General features: G+C 36.2%; 1 protein-coding gene and 1 long non-coding RNA gene across 3 annotated transcripts; one reads left to right on the top strand and one right to left on the bottom strand.

Annotated features, from left to right (window-relative positions):
- Positions 1–4,690: 4,690 nt before the first annotated feature.
- On the top strand, positions 4,691–7,894 carry LOC110690837. Its single transcript, XR_002505170.1, has 5 exons — positions 4,691–4,898; positions 6,291–6,375; positions 6,667–6,799; positions 7,328–7,480; positions 7,580–7,894. It is a non-coding gene; the product is annotated as an uncharacterized LOC110690837 (long non-coding RNA).
- Positions 7,895–10,161: 2,267 nt separating this feature from the next.
- On the bottom strand, positions 10,162–16,682 carry LOC110690819 (glutamate receptor 2.8-like). 2 transcript variants are annotated; one of them, XM_021867704.1, is made up of 6 exons: positions 16,200–16,679; positions 13,711–14,571; positions 12,909–13,384; positions 12,505–12,820; positions 11,665–12,065; positions 10,162–10,617 (listed from the first exon to the last, which is right to left on the bottom strand). In XM_021867704.1, the coding sequence occupies exons 1-6, from the start codon at positions 16,468–16,470 to the stop codon at positions 10,309–10,311; spliced, it is 2,634 nt and encodes an 877-aa protein (XP_021723396.1). In that variant the 5' UTR covers positions 16,471–16,679; the 3' UTR covers positions 10,162–10,308. The 2 variants fall into 2 exon arrangements, with proteins under 2 accessions (XP_021723396.1, XP_021723403.1); XM_021867711.1 differs by lacking the exon at positions 11,665–12,065 and having other exon boundaries at positions 10,442–10,617; positions 16,200–16,682.
- Positions 16,683–22,409: the final 5,727 nt, after the last annotated feature.

Below are 22,409 nucleotides of genomic sequence, written 5' to 3'. Positions count from 1 at the left end.
TTGTTGGCAAAATTCACAACAACAACAACAACAAAAAAAAAAAAAAATAAAATAAAATAAAATACAAACCTAATTTTAATAGAAATTTTGTCTTTAATTTTTCCTCCGCATCCGTTTAATTTATAATTTTAATATAAATTTAAATTGCAACATTAAAATTTATTATTATTATCATTATTACTCCCTCCGTGTTTTTTTAAGTGTTATAGTTTGACCGGCACATAGTTTTAGGCAATTTAATTGACTTATACTCCCTCCGTTTTTAAATACTTGCTCCATTTCCTTATTTGGAAAGCTTTTACAATATTTAATTAATTTCTCTCATTTAGTGGACCCAACATATATTCTCTTTCCTCCAATTCTCTCCACTACTTTTGCCCTTTATATTTTTTATTCTTCCACCAACCCCACTACCTCCATATTTTATTACTTTATCCATTTTCTCCTAAAACTCTGCGCATTGAGAAATGGAGCAAGTATTTAAAAACGGAGAGAGTATAAAATAAGAGGTAAGTGGGGTAGTTGGAGTATTAAAAAATTGTAAAAGAAAGATAGTGGGGTTAATAGTTTATTGAAAAGTAATGAATGTGAGAGGAAAGATATAATAAAAAAAAAGTAATAGCGGGTTTGGGTGGGGACCATGGGAGGAGAGAGATATAATACTTTAATGTAGCTTTTTGCCAAAAAAAGAAAGTGTAACACTTAAAAAAACACGACCGAAAATGGGAAGTGTAACACTTAAAAAAACACGGAGGGATATTATTATTATTATTATTTCAAAAAACTTACAAAGTCAATCAATTTACAAGAAATTGGTGGGGAGCCGAGATACAATCTGGGCCTCCACCCCTCTAGCTATAGTGAACCTGATCCTGCTAAATATGTGAGCAGTTGCACGAGCACCAATATCCTGAGTCTTAGCGAACGCTTGAACCTGCTTCAGCAATGCAACAACATCCTTCTCTAATTCCCACAAAGAAGAAAAGGAGAAAGGAAGAAAACCATAGCCAATAGCCCTGCAACGTGCCCCATACTTGTCTCGCTTCAGCTGAGCCGCCGTAGACACAACACGACCAGGAACGAAGTCAGACAACCCCGATTGTGTCAAAGGTGAAGACCCCGTCAAATCAACACATACATCAAGGCCTCTATCCCAGGAATAATGCAACACATCCGCTGGTCGAAGAGCTCTGTCGTTCCCTCCAGTCAACCCAACGTTAACCTCCTTTCGAGCAGAAATCCCAAACTGAAAACAAATATCAAAAAGGGTGACACGAACAACGTTGTGCCAATGTTTAATACCCACCATCCCAGCACAGGCACTGCATGATCCATATATATCCCCATCAAAAACCCTCGAGCAAGCAGAACAAGGTGTTGAAATGAAGAACAAAGGAACACCCAACCTGTAGCAAAGAACGCTACGGTAAGTCTCACCATTCATAGTCTGACCCAAACCCGATATCGAGACCGTCCGCAACCAGGCCGAAGAGTGATCCCCCTGTTGGGACTTCCATAAGGCAACCTGACGCGCAAATAAGGAGAAAGTGGAATCTACAGATGCAATGACCTTTGTGAAATATATATCTGCCAATTTTTTCATGAGTCTGGGGGCAGCGATCTCAATAGGGTTACTCATAAAGTCAGTCTCCACAGTCCTGTTAAAAAGACTAAGAACACCATCGAAGGTCGGTCCCGGACCATTAATACCAGAATTGCGAAGAAGCGTAGCCTAAAGACCAGAAGACTGCAGACGCGACGCAAGGAAAGCATAGTGTCGAACATCACCCGCTGAATAGACACCCAAACCACCATAAGAAAAAGGTAAGGTGGCAAGCCGCCATTGCCAATCACCAAAACCAGGCCCCAAAGCAGTAACAATGCGCTCCAAAGAAGCCCAAAGGGCAACATCAAATGAAATTTGTGCTGTTACAAAAAGACAAAGAGGACAAGTGCGCGTAGCAAAGTACAATTTTGAAACCCCAGTACATGCACGAAGAAGCAACAACTCGCATTGGGGATCATCAAGCTTAGCAACAGCATCCATTAGCACAATGGTCTTCGACACTCTCTACGTAACAAGCTCACCACATAAACAGGAATCATCAGTGATAGGACCACCCAGTAACTTAACGTCATGGACAGGACAACCAATATCAGGAGGAAAGACACCCACAAGACGGCTATGAGGGTCCTCCGAGGGCCAAAAAACTTCTGTTTTCTTAATGTTGACATGGAGTACGAGACAAGGTCCCTCCGCAAAAATTAACTCCAAAACCTTTCCTACCAATAATAGTGTCGTCATCTAAATACCAAGTCTGCAAACATAAATCAGAAGAATCCCTACTTTGGCACACCAATGGATGAAGAACCAAAGCAAAAAGCAAAGGACCTAGAGGATCACCCTGCTGCACCCCCTAACATGACCATAAGGTATGCTCCCCGTAAAATAGCCTGGCTGGAGTAGAGTAACAAAATTCAACCCATCGCGAAAGAGCTGGACAACGGAGACGAACCTCATGCAACAAAGCCGAACGGTTTACCAAATTAAAAGCATTCAGGAAATCCACCAGCAACATAAAAAGGCCAAAATCACTACCACGAGCCTCAACTAAACAATTAACAACATGAAGAATAGTCTCACCTCCCGCCGGCACCCCGACACCAAACTGAAGACCTCCTAGATAGCTTCCCAGACACAGACCAATTAAAGGATCCCCAACCTTTGAAACCAGACGCCTCCAAACGGTACCCACCGCAATAGGCCAATTACCACCACCATGCTTAACAAGAGGCGTAAGAGGAGCACTAACAATATATTCACCCGATTCAGAAGGACATTTTCCAGCGATAAAAAGATTAACCACCTGCGTAATAGAGGCCACCAACTCATCTGAACTAGCAACTGCAGCACCACTCAAACAATCCATAAGGTGTTGAGCACGCAAGCCGTCTCTATCGCATGACGTACCTCGCGGAAAACCCCTAATCTGATCCAAAACAACAGCATGAGTAGCAATAACGTGCTTATCAATTGGAATATACGGTAAGAAAGGAGCCGGAAAGGAAGGGTGCTTAGCTTGCAAATCTGCAAGAGTAGCATCGTTGTAAGGAGCAAGACCAGAAGACAAAAGAACCCTAACCGCAACAGTGTAATGTCCGTCAGAAATCTTTCTCTTACACTACTTAATATTACGCTCAGACAAATCAACGTCCTCATTAACATCCAATAAAGGCGGAGACACATCAGCCAACGTGTCGCGCTCAAGTTGCACAGAACCACCAGGCTCACACTAAGAACGAATAGCAGAAGTGATACTCTCTTCCTGCCGCTGACGCCTAACACCCGAAGAACACTCTCGATTACCCTCGAAGAAATGGTTTTAAGGACACAGAGAGGCAACACAAGCAATTGAACCCAACAAGAGATGTCATCAGGCTGGCAAATCACCTTATCAAGGGCCCCTTGGAGAACCTGAGAAAAACCCAATCGACACTTAGAAGGAATAAATTTCACCGAACGAAACCTCTTAGATAGGAGACTATCAAGAAGAGCAACTTCAAAAGCAAAATGAGGCTCACGAGGCACACCCGGAACAAGATCAGATGCCACCGAAGGACCCTACGGTCTTGGAAAACCATAAAGAACAAAATTCACAACACCATCCCCAGAATCAAGAGGGGCCACAAAATCATCAGGACCATGTCGACACTTCGTACGAAGAGTATGTGTCTTGAAACACTCCCCAAAAATCCAAATGCCCATATGACGAAAGGTTGACTCCACCTCCAAGAATATAGCCAAATTAGAAGAAAGAGAGTGTCGAGTCAAATCTCGCGCATTTGCACACCAATGGCGATCCCAGAGATGAGTAAGCAAAGAGGTCTTTGTGAGCCCATTACCCCGACCAACACATCACCCATTAAGACCAACAAATGGGCAATGGAACGGAACAATAGGAGGCATAACACCCACCTCAACTTGCCACGAGAAGATCACACCAACACTACACCAAAAAAAGTACCACAAACACACCCAAACTACACCAAAAACAGCACCAAAAATCACCTCAAAACTGCACCAAAACCACACTGAAACTGCTCAAAAAAACCAGCACCAAAAACACACCCAAATTGCACCAAAAACAACACCAAAAATCACCCCAAAACTACACCAAAACCACCGCCTGAAAACTACACCAACTGACCAAAAAAAGCCTGAAACTGCACCAAAAAAGCACCCAAAAACAGAACAAATTCACGCTTGAAAACAAAGAAGAATCGCACCTTAAAGCCACCCAAAAACGTAACTGAAAGCCGCCTGAAAATTGACCAAAACAACCCAGAAACAACCAAAAAAAGCACCCTCATAGCTGCCCAAAATTACGCTGCTGAACCACGAGAAACTGAACTAGCACTAGTGGAAAAAACTTCATTTGTAACGGCTCATTTGTAACGGGCATAATAAAATTCGTTACAAAAAGTGTTTGTAACTGGCAAAATATATGTCCGTTACGGAAAAAACTCATTTGTAACGGACAAATAAATGCCCGTTACGAATATTTTATAATTGTAACGGACAAAGAAATGTCCGTTACGAATCGTGGATATTTGTAACGGACAAATACAAAGTCCGCTACACCTAAATCAAGCAGCTAGGGTTTTAAACTACTCCGTATTATTTTGCAGCCGCACACACACACTCTCTCTCCTCCTCTTCTGTTCTTCCTCTCTCTCTTCGATCTCCACCTCTTTTCGCCTTTGTCCCTCTATCATCCTCTTCTCTTCTTCCTCAATTCAAGATCGAGTTGGTTGGTCCTAGCAACGGCGCAAGGAGTTGATACAAACCCATCACCTTTCATCGTTTCCCCCTCTCGAAATGATCGATGTTCTGGAAGGTTAATGCTTTTTTCTTCTTTTCTGTTTAAATTATTTCATTATTTTCATGTTTTTTGAGTTTTTGTTTTGCTCAAATTTACAATTTCATGGTCTTCTAACCAAGGATTTTTTTTTATTTTCGATTTTAATTCAATTTTTCTCCAAAAAAATTGTGGCTTTCTCAATTACATGCAGCACTGCGAATTACTAAAATTTGACAACATTTAAATGTCAGTATTTCTTGAAATTATATAGATCTGTGTTTCTTAGCTTTCGAATTACTGATGTTCATTTGAAAAGGTTAATGTTTTATTAAAATTTATTTTATTTTTCCGTTGTTGATGTTTGTCCTCGATTTTATACTTGTAATTTTATTTAGATTTTTTTAATTTGATGCGTGATTCATTGAATTTATAGATTATTGGGATGATTTGTGAGTAAATTGGGTAAAAATAATTGATTATTGATGGTCGATCAGGGTTCAATTTATCACTAAACTTCTTTAAATTCCCAGGCTATAAGATTAAATAAGGGATATATCCTTGTATTTTGTGGTGTTTTGATTTCATGATACAATTACTTTTCTCTTAAAACAGACAACCTTTTTAGTGCATGTTAATAGAGCTCACGAATTTAGTTGGTGAGTGGATTTATTTTATGAGATTTTTGTAAATAATTGGTGGGATGGTGGGAAAGAAGAAGATTTCTTATCAAAATAAAGTGTGAATTTTGATATCCTTTTCACATGTTAACATTGGGATACAAAATTAATTCTTGAAGCTTGTCACTTCTATGTTGAATATTGTATATTGCAGGTGGCTTTACTGAAATTTACAAGATACAAAATCATCAACAAAATTTTAGACACTAGAAAAGCATTTCTCAATATAATCTGATATATTTCTTGGGTAATCTTAATAAGTAGACTCAAAATCTAATTGTAAAATGTAAGTTATTAAGAAATTCTTGTAAAGATAATTAATATAATCTGCATTTGTTATGCAAGTATCATTCTTTGTTAAGCATTATGGACTGGAGGTTAATCAGTCTACAATTACAATATTTACATTGCCTGCAAGAAGCATATTGCTGAAGCATGGTGTGTGTGTGGTATGTGTGTGTGAAGCATGGTGTGTGTGTCCGTGTTTTTTTTTTTCCTTCTCGTGCCTTAGTAATTATCTACAAGGATATTAGGGTTCACACTTTAGCTGTTATACTATTTATTTAATTGATGCAAGTTATTTTTGTCAAAGGGATTTCATAAGAAGAATTTGGTTGGTGATATAAGTAGTAATTATTAGGGTATATAGATTATACTCGTTCTTTAATCTCAATCCCAATTTTATTATGGCTTCTCTACTGAATATTACAATTCTTTTTTAACTATTTGTATTCTTGATCTCAAATTGCAGGAATCAAAAGGCTAGAATTTGGTTGCCAAGGAAGCCATGGAATTTGAGATCAAAGTTGGAGCAACTCGGAATAATGGTGGAAGATGTAAATGATTCATAATTAATTTAGTGGAAAATAATTTAAATCTCTTATTACCATTGAGATTTGCTTTTGCTCTATTTTTTACTGTATTTATAACTTATAAGTTTATAACGAATGTAGGCTTTTGGCCTTTTGTGCTTGTTGTATAATGTGTATGAAGTATAGTTGATGCAATCCTCTTACAAACACTTAACTTTAAGACATAAAATGTGGCAATTTTGAACATTTGGTGTTTGCAAAAATTACATGTTTCTGTCTTTTAATTTTGAGAGAAATTAAATGCTTTATTGATAGGTTTGAAGAAGGCACAGAGCAATTCAGGTTGAATGTAGCTCAGAACCCAGATGATACAGAGGAGTCAATTTGGTGTTTCCTTTGTGAAGCTTGACTATATGGGGTTGATGAAGCTAGGAAACGATATCTTGAGGTTAGTTTGTTAAAATTCAAGTTCTGAATGCTTGCAATTGAATGCTTAAATGTCTATGAACACTAATGTTACTGTTTAGTGATTACCACTAGTTCTGTTTTCTGTATCTGATTAACCATGACTGAAATCAATCATTACCTTGTTTTTTTTCATTGAATAATTTATGAATGAAATTACAAAGCTATGAAATTTAATGGTTTTTATATAGCTAAGCGTTGATTAGTACTATATTATAGATTTATAGTTTCTTGCTAATGTGCGACATGAGTTGGATAAATATAAAACTTGATTTATACTTGAGACCCTACAAAATGTGCTTATAAAATGAAATTTGATTATTGTGGATTTTACTGACTTTAAACTGCTGTATAGAAGTATTATATTGAATTTTGAAGGCTATTATTGTTTGAGGAATGAGTTTTCCAGTTTGTGGAATGAATAAGATAGCTACTATATATATGTAGCTAAGCGTCAAGCATTGATTGATAGACAGCCGACTTTAGTACTGAACTTGCATAATTATGCTAGAATTGAAGGTAAGAAGGGTTTGGGAGCTTAGCTTGATTATGCTGAAGAGGCTTAATTTTCCAAAAGGTTAACAACAATAGGGGGGTCTTTGCGCTATTGCTCAGTGTGGGTCTCTTCGTTACAAGCTTCTTGGAGTCGCTCTGCAGTTAGAAGGTATATAGTTTGTTAAACATCCGTTTTTTTCATTGAATTACTTGATTCAAATTGATACAATTTGGGTTGCTTTTTATTTATGGATCTGTTTCTTTTTAGGGTTTATTTGAGGAATGTTTTGGGTTCATCTAGAGTTTACCACTCGACTTCCATCCCTGCTGCCCCACCATATCCCGTGCTCCTCCTCGCAGCTTAGTTTTCTACTGTAAATTAATCGAAGTAGTGTTGTATTGTTGAGCTAGTTGATTATTTTAATTATTAGGTGATAATTATTAGCTTGGTTTTCTACTGTAAAATACTTTTTTTATTTTAATTATTAGGTGATAATTGAACATTGATGATTGTATATGAGATTTTCTACTGTACCATGCATTAAACATAATTTCTCTCATTAGTTAATTCATAAAATGATTGTGCAAGCAAAGCTATAAGAAATCCAGCATGAATGTGCTGGATTTTTTTTTAAAAATTGGGCACACATTATTCGTATCAGGCAGATACAAAGCCCGTTACAAATAACCCTGTTATTCGTAACAGGCACTTCAAGTGCCCGTTACGAATAAGTTATTATTTGTAACGGACGGTGCCCATTACGAATAACAATGCCCATCCGTAACGGCTGCATACGTAACGGACGCTGCCCGTTACGGATGGGCCCTTTTTGCCCGTTACAGATGGCCTTTTTTCCACTAGTGTGGCAGAAAACTGACCAAAAAACTGCTTGAAAATTCGACCAGAAATGTTCGCAAAAAAAACTATTAGTTAACCGCTTGAAAACAGCCCGATACACGCATGAAAACAGTCACGCACACAACCCCAAAAAGCGAAGCCAAAAGGACCTGACAGACCGTCACCGGAAAACAATCGCAAAAAGGTCTGAAAACCGTCGATAAAACGCCTTAAATAGGCTCGAGAAGATTGCACCAAATAACCCTGAAACCACATGAATTCCACCCGGAAACTGCACCAAAACACCTCAAAACCGCCTGACTTGAATGCACAACCACCGAGTACCTGATCGCGTCGGAAAATCTGCCCAAAACGCCGGAAAATTGACGTGGAATCCTACCCTGCCCTAGTCCCCTAAAACGGGAGAGAAATTTCAAATAAATTAGTGGGAATCCGAAATACAATATGGGCCCCACTCCTCTAGCTATTGCAAAGCCTACCCTAGTGAAGATATTAACTGAAGCACGGGCCAATGTCTTGTGTGTGAAGAACCTTTGACTTCGATTCAGCAACACAACAATTTCCTTCTCTAATTCCCTAAGTGAAAAAGACGAGAAGGGAATGAAACCATAGCCATTATTATTATTATTATTATTATTATTATTATTATTATTATTATTTTCGCAACTTTCAAAAAGATAATAAAAACATTACAATTTATCAAAGGATTTTTTGGGAAATAACCATCTACTATTGTTGTTTTAGTTATAACCATCTACGGGTTTTTTTTTATCCCACCAGATTTCCCAAACGAACTCTCATACATGACATCATCATGCCTTCTTCTTTCTTGATTCTCATGTTCAATGATTTTTTTTTTTCTGTATAAATTTAATGGTCTTTTCACCATATACCCTTGAGTTTCTTTTTGTTTATTCACCATATACCCCTAAACGTTTTTTTTTTTAATTCATCATATACCTCTGAGCTCTCACAAACATACACCATAAACCCTTGATGACTAATAATTCATCGGTTATTAGGGTTAATTATAACTTGAAACCACCATAAATACATTCCCTTACCCCTAAAACCACCCACATTTCTTTTTCCCACCCCATTTAAATTTCCTTTTCTCATCCTCAATATCAATCATACGGATACAAGTATGGAGAGTTGAAGTGGTTTCGGGGGTTAAAGAAAGGAGATGAGTAGTTTTAGGGATGCGCGAAGAGATCTAAGGTGGTTTCAATGCATAATTAACTAAATTTCATTCATCTTGTTGTCATTAGGGGTAAATGGTGAACTTTTGTGACAACTCAAGGGTATATTGTGAGTTTAAAAAATTTCAGGAGGTATGTAGTAAATAAACAAAAAAAACTAAGGGGTAATAGGTGAAAAAATTAATTTAGATAAGGGAAAAGCATTTAGTAGTCAATTTAACATAATTTAAGCTCACTCGAACATAGTTAAGTCACTATTATGTGTCAATTATAATTTGTTGTTCATCATTTAGGGTTTATCCCAAATTTAGGGAATTTTTTAAACTGAGATAATTTTCTAAATTAAGCATTATTTACATTGATTAACTCTATATAGAAATAATATATATGCTCAATTTAGGATTGTAAATCATAATTTAGAAAAACGTTTGAGTTTAAATATCCCTAAAATACGTACGAACCCTAATTTTTCATATCAATAAGTAATAATAATTTATGAGCATTAATATCAATTTCAATACTATTGAAGACTTATATAATACGTGAAATTGACGCAAACTAGTCCCAATTTCATAAATCAATCATTAAATAATAATAAATTACTAATTTCATTTTTAAACCCTAAATGATAAACACCATCTTATAGTTAGCCCCAATTTTGTAAATTAGGTACTTAATTTAGTGGTTGTTTGCATAATTTGGATTTGAAATCCAAAAATCGAAGAACAAGGTCAGATAAAGGAATAAAATTGAAAAACTATCCGTCGATGGGGCCCACAATGACGTGGTGTAGGAGGCTTTGGGCAATCTGGTGGGAAATTATTAATTTTCAAAAATAGTAGGTGGTAAAACATGAAAAATAAAATTGTAGGTCATAAAAACTAAAACACCAACTGTTAGTGGTAATTGCCAAAAAAATCCTTTATCAAACTTAAATTAATTATTACTAGGACCTATTACTCGAGTTGCCAGCTTTTTACAGAATTTTCTGGACAAGGGAATAAAAGATGCTAATAAACAAATACTAGTTGCTGCTCCTGAAACGTAGAAGAGAACTTGAAAGCTTTCTAAGCTTAAACTGCTTTGTTGTCCATTATTACTGTTGTTAGAGTCTTCGGCATTACTGGTGCAATCCCTATTTATATTTAAGTACCTTTTCTCCAAATGTTTGAGACGATCAAGCTCTGTTAGCTTTAGTATAGCCTTAGAAACATCATCTGTAATTGGAGAACCCTTGGGAAAAACCTGCAATTTTAATTAGCAAAATGTAAGAAACTTCATATTTGTAAGTAGCGTTCTTAGAAGAGCGAGCTCAATCATATATGCCATGGATTGACTGGTTGATATTCTTCCTTTGATACACTTTTGGGATTTTCAGAATAAACTGTCATACATCCTAGAACATATATAATTTAAAAAATATCACAAGGAGTATTCTTTAAGTTAATCCATATATAAAATAAAAAAAAAAAAAAAAAATCCATCCATAGAGTCTAACATACTTGAGCACTAAAATGAAGTTTTCAAGGATTATTTTTATATTGGTAAAAAAAGGCCTTAATGAGCCTAAATCTCTCACAGGCAAATCTGGCCCGGGTAAGCAAGGTACTCACTTTTGGAATTAGTGGAGATTGACTAAGGGCATCCCGTCCCCTAAAGTGAGTGCCCCTAGTAGGGTTAAACCTCTCTAAAGGTGCTCTTCTTTCTATTAGCTTAGGTTGGCCAAGTATTTATAGGCTAGAAACATGAATGTAAGGTAGAAAGGCATAATATTTTCACACCCAAGTATCGTCAAATACGATCAAACCTTGTGATCTCAATGTTACAAGGTGAATCTCTAATAAACTACACATCAAAGCATTGCTAGATAATTTTTCATCAAATTAGGCATTTGTAAAAACTTCCATGCGATAGGCTTATTGTATATTAGTATACAAAATGATTAGTTACTTCGATTCACATACAGAATAAATTTGAATTTTTAACTGACTTGACATGATTAAATATCATTGTATGTACACCATAAACTTGCTTGACATAGAGGTATCAAAATTTTATTTGACCGACTCGATTCAAAACCTACCTGAAATATATTACTCATAGATATATAACTTTTTTTAACACAATAATTTAGTATGACTTAAATTTAAAATTAGACCCGATTTGACGTTGCTGAATCCAATCCGGATACCCGAAATAGCACCTCTATTAATTGACAAGACAAATTCTCATGTGTAATAATATATTGAAGTAATTCATGTATGTAAGAAAGTAAATTGCAAAGAAACTTACAAATCCGAAGCCGCCAAATCTGTGGATTGGATTAGTCATGATGTATTTATTGCAATACTTTGTGACAAAGAGCTGTGCATAAGGGTACTCTAGGCATGCTGCTGAAATATTTCTTGCTTTCAATTCCATGTGACTATCCTCAAACTTTGGTTCCATGGGAATTATGTTTGTAGAATTAAACTTAAGAAGATCTTCCAAAAATGTGTTTACAAATGATGATTTATCATAACCAACTTTAGCATTGGTTCTTTGAAGCATCTCAACGTCGATTGATGTTCGATTGAGTCGATCGTTGGTGATCATGGAAGTGAGATTGGCAATATAACTTGAGGTTAATATCATTATCATGAAAAACCACATTATCACCACCACTCTTGCTAGTTTGGAGGAAATTGTCTCCGCTAATATACCAACACATAATTGCTATAAGTAACTGGTCATATACACCGTAATTTTCAATACATGAGTTAGGTCATGTTCTTTTGAGCTGCTGACATAGCAGAGCAGACTTCAGCCCACAACAACTCAAATTGGTAGAGTATATAAAAACCATTTCTGGCCTTTATTACGTACCAAAAATAATAATTAAAAAAAAAAAAAAAAACAACCCTGGGCTTAAACTTTTGCTAACTTAAGCTGATGTTTGAAACTCAATATTGGTTTTTACACTCTATCCTTATCAATAGAATTGAACGAATAAAGGGAAAAATTTCGGTAGTAATGAGATGGGAAAGAGGAAAGAAAATACTAAGGAGTATGTATAAGATTAAAATAGAAGAAATAAGAACATCGAGCCTGAGCAACTAAAGAAGGAGGGGGAGGAGAGTTTGGTACACTTACTTAGAGCAAAGTAGAGAGAATTGATGGTAAACCAAGCTGTTGCACCGAGCTGATTTCTCCATGTTCCTCTGAACTCCGAGTTACTTCCATGCTCCAAAGCCCATATGATAATCATATTGTACACGAATATGAAGAACGTTACAATCCACATTTTTGTTGTGAAGGGCTTCAAAAATATCCATGGACCGTGAGAATTGTAAGATTTGGATGCAGGCCGAATAATGGATAATCCTGATTCTTTATATGGAAGAGTGAAATCTACAAGCTCCATTCGCCTTCCTAATATTGTTATATCACCAATTGCAGCATCAAAACACTGTAAAAACAAAAAAAAAACGTTTTATGAAAAAAATTGACTTACATTTTACTACAATTTTTTCCAATTGGAGAAAAAAATAAGTTACCTTGTTATGCACAAGTCCAATAAGATTATCAAATGAGCCATTGTAAGGAATGAACACATAAGGCAGTCTATAATCCAAGTGTTGTAGAACCTCTTTGAAAAGATGAACACTATAGCCTTTGAAATCTTTATTATGGACTGAATTCGGAACGTGTCTTGTTAAACAAAAATCGCCATCAAGAGCTCTACTCCCTGTATAATTGATGTAGTTATTGTAATTATGAGAAATTGGAACTCCAATTCTAATTGGTTTTGCGTTTGTTGGCATCGCCCATCCCTTTGGAATGGCACCGGTCAAGTTCCCTGGCCATTTTATTACATTTGCTAGTGTTTTCGCGGTATCCTCATCTTCAATATCATCACTACTAAAATCCAATACTTCTCTGTAATTTGAACTAGCAATGTTCACTAGTCTAGTGCTAGTACTCACTCCTAGATCATGATGCTTTTGGTCGAAGATAACTTTACCACTTAACCCTGTCGATAAGGCATGTAACATGTAAGAAAAATATACAAAGGCTAAGACATAAGGTATAGATACATGTAAATGTATAGTGTAAATATAATAAGAACAAGCAAGGAAAAAGTATGTATCTACAACACAACAATTACGAAGCCTTAATCCCAAAATGATTTGGAGTCAGCTAATATATTCATCATAAGGAATCGTACAATTTAAAGAAAATGTCATAACAAATTAATCATTTGAAAAAGTTTGAAAAAGATGAGTAAAGTGAGCAGACGAAAGAACATTTAAGATAAATTAAGGGAGTTTCAAAAGAGAATCAAGAATAAAATATTACCTGTAAAATTACTTTGTAAAATTTCTTGGAGGAAGCTCTTAGATGTAACAATATGATCACCAATGTTGTTACTAAGGCTTTGCTTAGCCTTGATAATGGTTGTGATAGCATCATATGCAATTAGAGCTTGAAAACTTGGTTCATAATATCGTTCTTTTTCATATGCTTGAAGAAATTTGAACCCAAATTTTGCATCAAATACTTCAAAACCCTTTGTAGAGTTATCAAACTTGGCCATAATTCCTATAGCACCTTCCATATTTAACATGGTAGGGTAGTCCAAAGAGGGAAGAAAATTAGTAATATCTTCCGAAAGTATCCAAGCCGAGTCATCCCTCATTAGTCCATTCCCTTTTGCTTCCTCAAACAAAAGGCTAACATAAGGAAGTGATACTCTAAGAACAATGAAAACCCTTGAATAATATCTTCCATTGGCAAACTTCAATAATTCTTCGCTTATAGTACCTCTAGGATTGGTAGTTGATCCAAGTGGTGGAAGAACAAGGTGGTGTTCGATTTGAGATCCGATGTTTTGGAGGGATGTAGTGAGAAGAGAGATTTTGCCACAATTACCACAACTCGTGGAAACGTCGTCTTCATACACAACAATGACCCTACGCCAAAGGTAGCTCTGAATGATGGATGCTATGGTTTGGACTTGTTGAATCGCGTTATGAGACATTTGGACTAGGAATGGCCATTGGCGTGACGCGAATGGTGAGGTGATAGGAGGTGATGCAGCAAGTGAGAGAACTGGTACTTGAGCTAGACTTCCAATTTTTGCTACTAGTGTTGTAGTTTGCCAATCTTCTATGCCTACTATTATAACTTCCACTTTCTTCTCCTTGATTAGTGCTTCAGCTGCAAGAGTTTTCTAATGTTAATAACATATGCATTATGTATATCACATATCACATATAACTTATCAAGATTGAAATTTTGAATGATAGTCATACATCACAAAAGTTATTCTATATATGCCTACTATTGTTGTTGGTTATGTCGGGTGTGAAAAATAAGTAAATAGTGTATAGGGTATATAATCAACAAGTTAAAAAAGATTATTTATTTTTTAAATAAATTAGAAAAATAAAAAATGAAAAACAAAAGGTCATTAGACTCAATACTTTTTAAAAATTATTTTATTTCACAATGTCATTTATATTACTCCATATTACTCTCTTATAAATAAAACATGTTCCATCAATTTATAAATAGCTAAAAATCAAATTGTTTAGATAATTATTATTACATAAAATCTTTCATTTATTTTCTGTCCACCTTAGGCCAATTCTTCCTTCTACTTTTTCATGTTTTTCACTTTTTTAAAATGGACATATTTTGTGTTAAAATCATGAATATAAGTAACACTTTTTGTTCCATAATTAGCACAAATAGACACAAGAAAATTGACAAGTCGGTGAATAGCATCATCTACTGAAGTTACTTAATTTAAAGGGTAATATAAGGGTCGGGGCCACTTTCATGAACATAATTAAGGACACATATAATTTTTCATAGTAAGACATAACGGTCCTTTGAGCATGAAGTAGATAGATGAAGAAAGGTCAAAAACATGCAATGAGACAAAATTATATTGGCATTGTTACATATTTTATAACCAATAAAGATTTATACTCCATAAGATAACTAGACAAGAATCTAATCATATACTATAACAACTCTCATCATATTAAACTAAAATTTATACATACATATTATAGAGTATTAATCTAAAATTCATACATCCTATCAATAAATTGTAGTTGGACTAATATTACAGAGTATTATATTAATCTAAAATTCATACATCCTATCAATAAATTGTAGTTGGACTAGTATAGAAAATGTATAAGTTAAAAATTCTTTAATACTATAGCTAGTCTAAATTAATTTTGGGTATGTCTTTAGCACAACATAATTGTAAAATTTCATCCTTATATCTAATTTTTATCAATCATATCATCCATTTATATATTAAAATAACTTCACTTTCCAATCCTAAATTTGAAAAGAAAATTTGTCCCCACTCCTCAACACTACAAATTATCCCTTTTTACTTAAACAAATTATGACATAATTATTACTCTTTATCCCTCACAAAACTAAAAACAATTACGTTCTTTAGTGTTGGTTAGAGTTGTGATGGATATGTGTGTGCTTGGCCTAGATTCCTCCAAAATTATCCTTAATTCTTCTTTTTTAACATGTGCTAATTCATAACACTTACACTATGTTTGGATAATAATAGTAAAGGGAAAGGAAAAAGAGGGAAGGGAAAGGAAGGTGGGGGGAGGGACAAGGAGACCTTCCATTTTCCTTTCAAATCTATCTAATGAAGGGATTTGATTCATCAAAAGTGAAAGAAAAATGGATCCCTCCAATTCCCTCCCCTTCCCTCCTTACATCTGGGGATCAGGAAGCAACACATAAGGCAATTTTCATGGTTACGAAACAAAGGCTATAAGATCAGGAATGAAGCAACCAACCTTCAAAAGCAGTTTGAAGCGGCCTTTGGTTGTGATCTATGAAATGAACAGAAATCTTAGCATTTTCAACCGCGATTTCAATGGCTATTCTCTGTTCTTTACCCATACGAGAATCCAAGTCGAGTATTGCACCAATTTTTGTAGTTACACCATCATCACCTACAACGGAGGTTTGTTCTTCAACCAAGAATATTATACACAAGTAGAGTGAAAATAATAATACGAGGGGGTGAAGCTTCGGCTTCATGAACGCGAAAATTTTCGAGTCCATGGTCGTTCATTCCTTGAGGTTTTTCTTTGTAAGATATAGTCATCTATAGATTATAGACCGTGCGTATGTAATGGTCCTTTTTTTTTTTGTTTGAGGAAAATGTAATGGTCCATTTCTATGACTTTTCCCATTCCTTTCGTAGAAAATGATGGGTAAGAGTTTAGAATTTTCCTTCAACTGGAATAGTTATTCATTCATTCATTCATTAATACAAATGCATTAATACTACGTATATTTTTGTCTTAGATTTAATTTTTATGATATTATAACGTGTTGGATATGTAGGAGATCAATTGATAATATCTAAATTTGAAAAACAATAGAAGTTCATATCCATTGTAATAGGCAAAAGATTGCTCATACAGTCAAATATAGATGGCTGGGAAAAACCCCAATGTCATCACTTGCATCTTAACCAATGAAATACCAAAGGGAAAAAGATTTAAGATTAAAACAAAAGAAAATAAAGAAAAACAAATAAAGAAGTTTAACCCTAACTGAGTAACCTCTGAGTAAGTTTCCATTTAATAAATAACCTCTGAGTAAGTTTTGTTTGAATAAATAACTCATACAAATAACCCCTATATAAGTAACCCCTGAATACGAACCCTAACAAGTAACCCCTATCACATAGTATGACTATTGACTAGCCACACAAAAAAAATTGTTGAATAACTAATTATACAATAAGTTTATAAAACAACGAACAATGTTTTTTTTTGCTTGGGATTTAAGAAATCGTACTCATATGTATTTAGTCGCGTCGTCTCCAAAATACTATTATCATATATGCATAGGTAGATAGGTGCTTGCAGTTATTAATCTAATTGATAACGTCTCATCTCACTTTGTTTTAGGCAAAAAAAAATAATATAATACTCGTAATAAGAAGACGTGTAACGTGTTGAGAAGGAAAACTAAACCCAGGTCCTACTCAATAATTAAGACATATAAGTCAAATCGATTTGTTATTGATTAAATTATTCAAATATTACACTTTCGTTTACTCCATATTTTTTGTATTCTATTAACTTCATTTACACGTTCATTTGTGATTTTTTTGAGTAATGTTACACTTTCAGTGATGCATATTTTTAGACAATTTAACTAATTTTTTTTAAAAAAAAATAAGTGAGGTAGTTGAAGATTTAAGAAAAAAAAATAGTGAGATTAGCTTATTATAGAGTAATAAATGTTAGAGAAAAGAAATAAAAGTATTGTAGTTTTGTTTTCAAAAAAAAAAATATATATAGTTCAGTTCAGCTGATTTCAGTCTATTAGAACAGGCCCATAATAAATCATTTATATCAACTTATTAGTTTTCCTAGCTGGTTTGTTATAGACTTATAGTTGTCCCTACCAAACTCACTATTAGTTTTTTTTTTCCACATTGATTACTTTTTAATAAGTTATCCAATTTTATTTTTTTTTATAATTTTAAATCTTCAAACATTTTCCTGTTATTTTTTTAATTTAGTTGAATTGTCTAAAATTATATATATCAAAGTGTAATCCTACTAAAAATTCTCTATATTTAATTAGGCTACTTTATGAAGTTAATAGAATTAAAAGAAAATACAGAGAAAATAAAAGAGTAACAAATGTATAGTTTAATCAATAACAAATCGATTTGGCTTATACTAGTATGTCTTAATTATTGAGAAGGACATCGACTTAGCCTAAGCCTATTTTTTTTTTCCAAACCCACATGAACTTAGCTTAGTTTTCGTTCTAAATACGTCTTCTTAATACGAATATTACTTTTTTAGCCTAAAACAAAGTGAGATAAGAGTCATGAGACGCTATCAAAATAACTACGAGCACCTATCTTGTAGAACTGTATAAACTTACGGCTTAACCTTCATTAATTGGGGCAAAATATATATATACAACTCTTATTCCTAGTGTTACCTTAATTAGGTTACTAGAAATAAGGAAACAATATAAAAGATAGAAACAAATATATCTACCCAAAATATATCCTCAATACCCCCCCTCAAGTTGGAGCACTAGGATCATAAGTGCCCAACTTGGACAAAATATTGTCAAATTGTGACTTCCCAAGAGCCTTCGTGAAAATGTCGGCCAATTGAGTAGTCGTAGGAACATACGAAGGAGAAATCAAACCGTTTATAATTGCATCTCGAACAAAGTGACAATCGACTTCGATATGTTTGGTCCTTTCATGAAAGACTGGATTCTTCGCTATGTGCAAAGCAGATTGACTGTCACAAAACATTTTGATTGCCTTAGGATGATGCATACCCAAACTTAGCAACAACTCCTTAAGCCACTTTAGCTCACAAGTAGCAGCATACATAGACCTGTACTCGGCATCACAAGAAGATGTCGCCACAGTTGGTTGCTTTTTAGTCTTCCATGAGATGGGCGAATGACCCAAAAACACCAACCAACCTGTGACAGAGCGACGAGTCAGTGGACAAGCCGCCCAATCCGAATCACACCAACCCTCCAAAGTGAGATCACTAGTAGCACTCAACAAGATACCCTGACCCAGGGTGCCTTTCAAATAACGAACAACACGGAGAACTGCTTCCCAATGCTCAATGCGCGGCTCCTTCATAAACTGAGACAAAATATGAACGGAGTATGCTAGATCGGGTCTAGTTACCCCTAGGTAAATCAAAAGACCAACCAACCTACGATATGCTTCCGGATCCCCTAGAAGCGCACCTGTAGCACGACCCAGCTTGTGGTTTTGCTCCATGGGAAAACCACTCGGCTTTGCCCCTAACAAACCTGCCTCAGAAATAATATCCAACGTATATTTACGTTGGCATAAAAATAAACCTGAAGCACTACGAGCAACCTCTATGCCCAAAAAATATTTCAAAATACCTAGGTCCTTCATCTTGAAACAATCACTGAGATAAGCCTTGAAACCAACCAGTGCAGCGGAATGATTACCAGAAATTATAAGATCATCAACATATACTAAGACATTAATTTGAATTTTGCCTTTAGTATACGTGAAAAGAGAATAATCAGAGTAAGATTGAATGAAGCCATACCCTTTCAAAGCCTGAGTTAGCTTTGCAAACCAACACCTCGGTGCTTGCTTCAACCCATACAAGGACTTGTCCAATCGACACACTAATGTAGGATCATTTTCAAACCCGGGAGGTAATCTCATGTATACCTCCTCATTAAGATCACCATGCAAGAAAGCAATATGCACATCCATCTGATGAAGTTCCAATTTTTTGAAGCTGCAATTGCAAGAAAAGCCCGAATCGTTGTCATCTTTGCAACTGGAGCGAACATTTCACCATAATCTATGCCTTCCTGTTGATGATTACCAAAAACAACTAAACGAGATTTAAGTCGTTCAATATCACCATTAGACAAATATTTTGTCTTAAATACCCATTGACTCCATAGTGCACATTTACTGGGAGGAAGATGCACTAAGGTTCATGTACTGTTATATTCCAAAGCCCTTATTTCCTCTTGCATAGATTTCCTCCAACCTTCATGCTTCATGGCCTCTTTAAAGGATTTCGGATCATGACCACCAACAATAGCTGCCAGAAACTTACAATAATTCACAGAAAACTTGTCACAATTTATATAATGTGCTAGAGGATAAGGAGTACCTGAAGGAGTGTTGGAGAACGGAGTGTTGGAGAACGGAGTGGAGGAAGCCGGATTGTTAGCAAAAACGGAGTGAGTCACATAATTTCGATGTCGGACATTCGATATTTTTTCTCGAAAACCGTGCCCCAAGGGTTGTGGAACTGCTGCCCCTTCATCACTGTTGTTGTCGCATCGAAAGCTAGCAGCAGAATTAGACGCGGGCTGAGCTGTGTATCCCGCGCCCGTGGCATCCGAACCCGCGCCCTGGGCAGCCTGCGACCCCGCGCCCGCAGCTTCCACCTACGGGGAGGCAGAATCATTGTGCTGCTGGGCAGCCTGCAACCCCGCGCCCGCAGCTTCCACCTGCGGTGAGGCAGAATCATGGTGCTGCTAGGCATCCTGCACCCCCGCGCCCGCGGGTTTCACCTGCGGGTCTAAGCCCGTGCCTCTGTCAACCTCACCATTATGCCCATATGCCACCATATCATCATTAGAATCCTCAAACTCAATAAAATCACCATGAACCTCATAACCCGAATCAAAGTTTTGAGGCTCTATATTCACATCGTCCAGAGTAGCAAACGGAAATACATTTTCAATGAACTTAACATCCCGAGACACAAAAAAAAGCCTTAGATTCAAGATCATACAAACGCCACCCTTTCTTCCCAAAAGGATAGCCCACAAAAACACACTTCCGACTTCTACTTGCAAACTTATCCCCATTAGTTTTCTGATTATGTGCAAAACATAAACACCCAAAAGTACGAATGGCATCAAACATAGGTGGCTTAACAAATAGGATTTCGAATGGGGTTTTATTTTGTAGTAAGGGAGTGGGGGTACGGTTAATTAAATTAGATGAGCCGCGGCAAGGACACACTCACCCCAAAAATAAATAGGTAATTTGGCTTGAAATCTCAAAGCTCTCCCAACATACAGAATATACTTATGTTTTCTCTCAACCCTCCCGTTTTGTTGCGGAGTGCCCACACAAGAAGTTTGGAAAATAATACCCGTAGTATCAAAAAAATCACGCAAACAGTTAAACTCAGTGCCATTATCACTTTGCACAATTTTGATGGTTTGAGAAAATTGTCTTTCCACCATAGCAACAAACATCAAAAACATACGAAAAACCTCTGTTTTATCATTCAATAAATAAATCCAAACGACTCTAGAATAATCATCAACTATTGTCAAAAATAACGAGCTCAGCATGAGGAAACATGTCTATACGGGCCCCACAAATCACAATGAATTTTCTCAAAAATTCTAGATGCTTTATCATCACTCAAAGAAAAATTATCTCTAGGATGCTTAGCACGCATACATACTTCACATCCTTTATCTAAACAAGCTTTATTACTAACTGTGGGAAGTAAATTAACTACTTTCTCGGAAGGATGACCCATACAACGATGCCACAACTCCAACTCTGAATTTGCAACGCTCACATGATGCACCAAGTTCGTTTTGCTAAAGTAAAACAATCCGTCCCTCCTAGTTCTCGTTCTTATCAGCTCCTTTGTTTGGTCCTATATAGCACAAATATAAGAGTTAAATTGGACTGTACAATTAAGATCATCATTGAGTTGCGAAACAGAAATCAAGTTACAACTCAAATTAGGAACATAGAGTACTCTGGTGAGAGTAATCTTGTCCGATAAACAAACAGAGCCAATAAGAGATGCCGACACCGTCTCTCCATTAGGCAATCCAACCGGACATTCAAAGCTCTTTGTATCAAAAAGCCAATGTTTTTCTCCGGTCACGTGATGAGTAGCTCCTGTGTCAATAATCCAAGAGGTATCATCAAACTTACCACTCAACCGATTATCGGAAATTTTTGCATTACCCATCAATCCCGTAATCGCTTTCCACTGTTCACTTGAGAATAAACGACCCGAAGCAAAAGTGGTCGAGTCATCCGAGCTTGAACCAACACCAACCACCGCGTTGGCCTTCACTGGACCTCCGCGACCACGGCAAGCAGGAGGCTGCCCCCCCTGGCTGCTAGCAGCCCCTTCCGGCCACCCATGCTTGTCATAGCAACGAGATTTTTCATGCCCACGTTTTTTTACAAAAATTGCAAATTTTATCGGACCAGCACCTCGAGGTTTCATATCCCACTTTCTTACACTTTTCACACACCGTCAGTGGACGGTCAAAGCCTCCACCACGACCCCTTCCAGCACCGGTTTGCACAGCAAAACCGAGAGCAGGAGGATCCTCCTTCTGCCGAGACATGCCCCAGACCTTTTCCTCTTGAGACACCTGCTGAAACGCCCTAAGCAAGGAGGGTAGGGGGTCTTGAGAAAGCAAATTGGATCGAACAGGTG

Source organism: Chenopodium quinoa, unplaced genomic scaffold (assembly GCF_001683475.1).
Source record: "Chenopodium quinoa cultivar QQ74 unplaced genomic scaffold, ASM168347v1, whole genome shotgun sequence".
In the NCBI taxonomy this organism is placed as follows: Eukaryota; Viridiplantae; Streptophyta; class Magnoliopsida; order Caryophyllales; family Amaranthaceae; genus Chenopodium; species Chenopodium quinoa.
The sequence above is the reverse complement of the archived record's forward strand: the minus strand, read 5'-3'. Positions and strand labels throughout refer to the sequence as shown.

Bases quoted from the DNA above. Each gene is read 5' to 3' on its own strand.
- LOC110690819 (XM_021867704.1), bottom strand. From the start codon at position 16,470: ATGGACTCGAAAATTTTCGCGTTCATGAAGCCGAAGCTTCACCCCCTC. The intron at 14,572-16,199 runs GTTGGTTGCTTC...AAACTCTTGCAG, and splicing joins GCTTCAAACTGCTTTTGAAG to CTGAAGCACTAATCAAGGAG. The intron at 13,385-13,710 runs GTAATATTTTAT...CCTTATCGACAG, and splicing joins TTTACAAAGTAATTTTACAG to GGTTAAGTGGTAAAGTTATC.